The sequence below is a fragment of the Helianthus annuus genome, chromosome 17 (genome assembly GCF_002127325.2).
Source record: "Helianthus annuus cultivar XRQ/B chromosome 17, HanXRQr2.0-SUNRISE, whole genome shotgun sequence".
In the NCBI taxonomy this organism is placed as follows: Eukaryota; Viridiplantae; Streptophyta; class Magnoliopsida; order Asterales; family Asteraceae; genus Helianthus; species Helianthus annuus.
Window position 1 is genome coordinate 54,523,604 of NC_035449.2, and position 4,961 is coordinate 54,528,564.

The 4,961-nt window shown below is 38.0% G+C and overlaps 1 protein-coding gene across 1 annotated transcript; it reads right to left on the minus strand.

The window, feature by feature from the left end:
- Positions 1-913: 913 nt before the first annotated feature.
- On the minus strand, positions 914-2,818 carry LOC110920810 (flavonoid 3'-monooxygenase). The gene is made up of 2 exons (XM_022165010.2): positions 1,790-2,818; positions 914-1,703 (listed from the first exon to the last, which is right to left on the minus strand). Exons 1-2 carry the CDS (start codon positions 2,735-2,737, stop codon positions 1,083-1,085), a joined length of 1,569 nt encoding a protein of 522 aa, XP_022020702.1. The 5' UTR covers positions 2,738-2,818; the 3' UTR covers positions 914-1,082.
- Positions 2,819-4,961: the final 2,143 nt, after the last annotated feature.

The window sequence follows — 4,961 nt, forward strand, 5'->3', positions numbered from 1 at the left end:
TAATACCACCATTGGTAATCAAGAACAAAATTCAAATAGAAAAGAACTAGATATCCATTACACAAACTGAAACTTGATTATGCAATCATATACTACGATTTGTTTCACATCAGTCCTACTTATATGATCTAAACTGGTGCCTCCCAAATGATATGTCGATTGGTGAAGAACCGGTTATAAAATAATTACCTTTACAAACTAACCCCTAAGAATTTACAATGTCCCTTTAAACCACTAAATCTTATTTACAATAATGATATTCTAACCGTTGTACTATAGAAAACAATGAGTTTAGTTTAATTTCACTATAACCGTGCTAGGATTACTCTAATTTTGTTATCTACATATCTGACCAAGGTGTTTGATGCATGTCAAATTTAGTGTGCAAAGTGAAGATTACGCGTAGACTACGGGTTTGAATGAGCATAATTTGTGTGAGTGAGCGCAATGTAGTGAGCAATGTAAAAATCAAGCAAGCATAATGCAGGGAATGTGCGAGCACCATCTATGTGATTGTGCGAGTTCAATGTTCTTTCAAAGAGACGGCTTTGGAAGAACTTACCCTTAGACTATAAATAAGCAATTAATTTGTAATTTGCAGTGTTTGTCTTGTGAGATCATCCTAATGGGAGCTCACCTAGGGTTGGCATGGAGCTTAGAATAATAGATGAGTATGTAATCCATGATGACTGATTCACTAAACATATTCATCTATCTTCTTCTTATGTATCGATTCATATGTTATGTTGTTCTATTGGTCTCACACGCATCCGCCTTTACCTACTTCGCTGATTCAAGGGCGATGACCAGGTTGTATAGGTCCTAACATGTTTTAGAAACTTTGTGTCAGATATGTTAAATTTGTTATTGAACCTTGAAAAGGTGTTGGTTATCATGGTATACAAGATAGAAATGTAGCAATAATTAACATCTTAAAATTCAAATTTCTTAACGTAATAGACATGAGAATCCAATAATGTTTATGTCACATTTATTACATTGAGAATGCGAGTACATATTAGTTAATTCTTACAAGTGCGAGGATATTAATGGCTTCGATTGTAACATCACTTGCAAGATTGTCACTCGTACAATTTGAGGTTTGACAACCTTGGTGTTGGAATTGCCACGAGAGCAACTTTCTTCTTCAACACGATCCCAAACTTTTCAGATAGGTCATGTTCTTTTCCGTGCTCCAATCCCCAATCAAAAGAATGGATTATGGATCCAAGCAAATACATAAACATCCGCTCAGCCATTGCGGTCCCTGCACATATCCTACGCCCAGATCCAAACGGGAAATATCTGAAGTCATTGCCAGTATAATCCCACTTCCCATCCAAGAACCTTTCAGGTCGAAATTCCAACGGGGTTTCCCAAATGGTTGGGTCTCTATGTATTGCCCACACATTCACAAACACCCGAGCACCTTTGGGGATTGTATAGCCGCCAATCACACATGACTCACTAGGACAATGGGGTACCAAGAGTGGAAGTATCGGGTGCAATCGAAGAGTTTCTTTCATGATGGCATATAGGTAGGGTAGTTTGTTGATGTGGGATTCTTCGACTACTTTGTCTTTTCCGACCACCGTCTCTAATTCTTGTTGTGCCTTTTTGAGGATTTCGGGTTGCCTCATCATCTCGGCCAAGGCAAACTCGAGTGTAGTCGAGGTTGTATCCGTCCCTCCAACCACCATATCCTGAAAAGTTGAAAAGATAATTTACCCATAATTAGTAAATTTCATTTTTAAAGTCATCTAACTACTGATATTGTAACATCAATTACCATAAGCAAGGCTTTGAGATGAGTGGTGGTGAACGGTGGGTTCGAATCTCCACTGTCTTTAAGCTCCAACAAAAACTGCAAAAAATCCTTGTTTCCTTCCCCACCCATTTTCCTCCTTTGATCAATCATAGTCTCAAAAATCCCATCCAATCTCTTCGCCAACACCTTCATATTCTTTACAATTCCTTGAAGATCAAACGGAGCCAAAGCCGGATATAAGTCTGACAAGTTTGGCGTCATCAAGTATCCTGTCATCTCACCTATCAGTTGCCGAAATTCTGCTCCCACTCTCTCCTTATTATCAGAACTCACAGTGCCACCCCACATCATGCCGGTAATCACATTCAACGTCGTCAAAAACATCTGCTCCCCAACGTTCACCGGCGACCCGACATTACTGTACAAGTATTTCACGGTGTTCCTGACCTCTTTCCTGCGTAGATAGTAAACGGAATCTAAAATTTGGTTGCCAAGCATTTCACGAACGCAAATCTTTCTCAACATCCGCCATTGATCGCCATATGGTAACGAAACGATGTCGTTTCCACCATATGTTCCCACTTTCCCAGCAAGTGGAACGTCTCGGTCCGCAAACGTGACATCATTCAGTTTTAGCACCTCACGGGCCAATGCCGGAGAGGTGATGAGAATACCCAGTTTTTTACCGAACCAAAGCCTTGAAATTGGGCCATATGTTTTCGCCAAGGCGGCAAAGTAGGAGTGGAGTTCGGGATCAAGAGATAGGAGGTTTCCGAGTAGTGGTAGAGGTCGTGGGCCTGGTGGCAGAGGCGCGTGGGACTTCTTTGATGTGAACATCCATGCCAGGTAGAATATAGAAATCAGAGAGGTGATTATGATCACGGTGGTTGCGGCCTCTTCGTCTGTGTTGCCGCTTCCCCACCACCCTGACCAGCCGTTGGATACGGTGGCGAAGACTCCTTTCGACATCAGTAGGTAAGTACAAACGAGTAAGGTTGAATTTTGATGAAGATAATCAGTGGTTATGATGTTAGTTTAATAGTGAATGTAGAGTCCAAACAAAGGATCTTTATCTTGATAACAAGAAGATGCTCGATTACAAAAACACTATTTTAATTAGTTATTCCAGTCCATGTGCTACTGCTAATTGAAGCCTCCCACTTGTATTTATAATTATAGTAGCTAGGCTTCATTTTAGTATTTAAAATCAAGCGAAGGCCCATCCGCGTACTTGGGATATATGGTGTATTTGATGTAATGTTTGGGATTTGCACATGATTGGTGCTGTAATCTTTGGGCTACCTCAATGTTAGCATGGTATATAATAAAGTTTTGTTTGTCGTTCAAAAGAAAAAAAAAAATCATAGTGTATTGAAGTAACGGGTCAAGTCAAACGCCAACGTAGCGTACGCTGGTTTTTATGGGCTACGTTGGAACTTTTTTGTATTACGCTAAGCCATGCGGCTTGTTTTGTAGTTTAGTTTTTGGTTTCTTGTAGCCTATGTAAATTTAATTTAATAGTATGTGTAGATAAAGCTCAAGTGCATTGAAGGTCGGGTCAGAAACAAAAGCATGCGTTTATAGTTAATTCAATTACATCCACTTAAAAAGGCTTTTTTTAATCTCTCTCTCTCTATATATATATATATATGAGATCATTGCCATAAAAAACTACTAAAAATTCAACTGGCAGAAATTTCAAGGGAAAGCAATCTTAGTATAAATAATTTACCAAGTACAACTAATACTCTAACATTATTATATAGATTTAAATATAAACAACACATAAAGATCAAATATACGTATGAAGTTTAAGCCAAAAGAGAACTAACTTTGACTTTATCATAAACCAAAATCGTTTGTTTCAACATTGTGCATATTCAAACACTATGGAAAATCAACACTGATATTTATATCTTGAATTATTCAAATTGAATTTAAAGAAGCAAAATTGAAAAAAAAAAAAAAAAAAAAAACCTAACCTTAATTACATATCATTCAAACTATGTATATGGTGTAAATCTAGATAATTAGAAATCAAAAGATAAAAACAAATCAAATCCCCAATCCTAATTACACATCGAAATTGAATTCAAAATCAACTAATCAATCAAGTAACATATGAACAAAACTTAAAAACCGAATAGCTTCAAACAGAATGTGAAAATAGCATTTATGAACCTGATTTATGGCAATCACGGAAACACCATCAGTTCTTTAAAACCAAGTCATTGTGGAGAGACGTCCCAGAGAGAAATCCAACTAGTTGATCAATGTGGGAGGTTAATTTTGGGGAGAGGTTAATTTGTATAAAACCCTAGCAATTCTAAAAACAGCGGACTAGATAAAAAAAGGGCCGCCAAATTAAATTTTAATGTTGCAACCACTCTCATGGTCACAATTACGAAAATCTGGCCTAAGAATTTCGTTTGGCACAATTTTAAGACCAAATATAAATAAGGGCAATTTCTTTCCCACAAATTTGTGATGAGAAATAAATGGTGGCAAAATTTGCAACCGCTTAGCTACAGTATCCTATAAGCACGCTTAATTAGCTAGATTGCTACCTTCTTTTTTTTGGTAGCAAAACTTTGGTGACAATTGCCTAATTTTCTAGTAGTGAGTGCTTGTCCATCACACAGTACCCCAATTAGAATTTCATCATAGCTAAAAATTTTGCCACACCATCATATCATCCAACCAACATAAACCGACCGTATAGCCAAAAAGACCTCAGATGAGCCTATACCATCATCATCGGCGCAATGGTCATTCAACGTCATACAATATGAGGACCTTTAAGAACAATAACCTTCATCAAACAGCTAAATTGGCTTTCACAAAGAGGTTATGCCATATGGCTTACATTCGAGAACATAACTAGTCTTCATCATTGCCATCATAGATGACCAGAAGGCCGTTGAAACTGGCAAGTTACCGACGAAACAACCACATGTAAGATACCAACTTAAAAGGTGAGCAGCACACGGTTACAACTTAAATTGTGTGGTAACCGACGAACAATTCAATAAGTAAAGAAGTACAACTCGTGAAGCACCAAATCAACTTTAACCGACGGCCACCAAGAGGCTACCGCCAAAGGTTTAAATTAAAAACAGTATCGATCATCACTGCCACCACCATAGGCGGCCAGAAGGCTGCCGGCGACGACAAGTAACAAATGAAACGACAA

Excerpts from the sequence above, each read along its gene's own strand:
- LOC110920810 (XM_022165010.2), bottom strand. The coding sequence starts at position 2,737 with ATGTCGAAAGGAGTCTTCGCCACCGTATCCAACGGCTGGTCAGGGTGG. Across the intron at positions 1,704-1,789 it reads ATCTCAAAGCCTTGCTTATG|GATATGGTGGTTGGAGGGAC; the intron begins GTAATTGATGTT and ends TCAACTTTTCAG.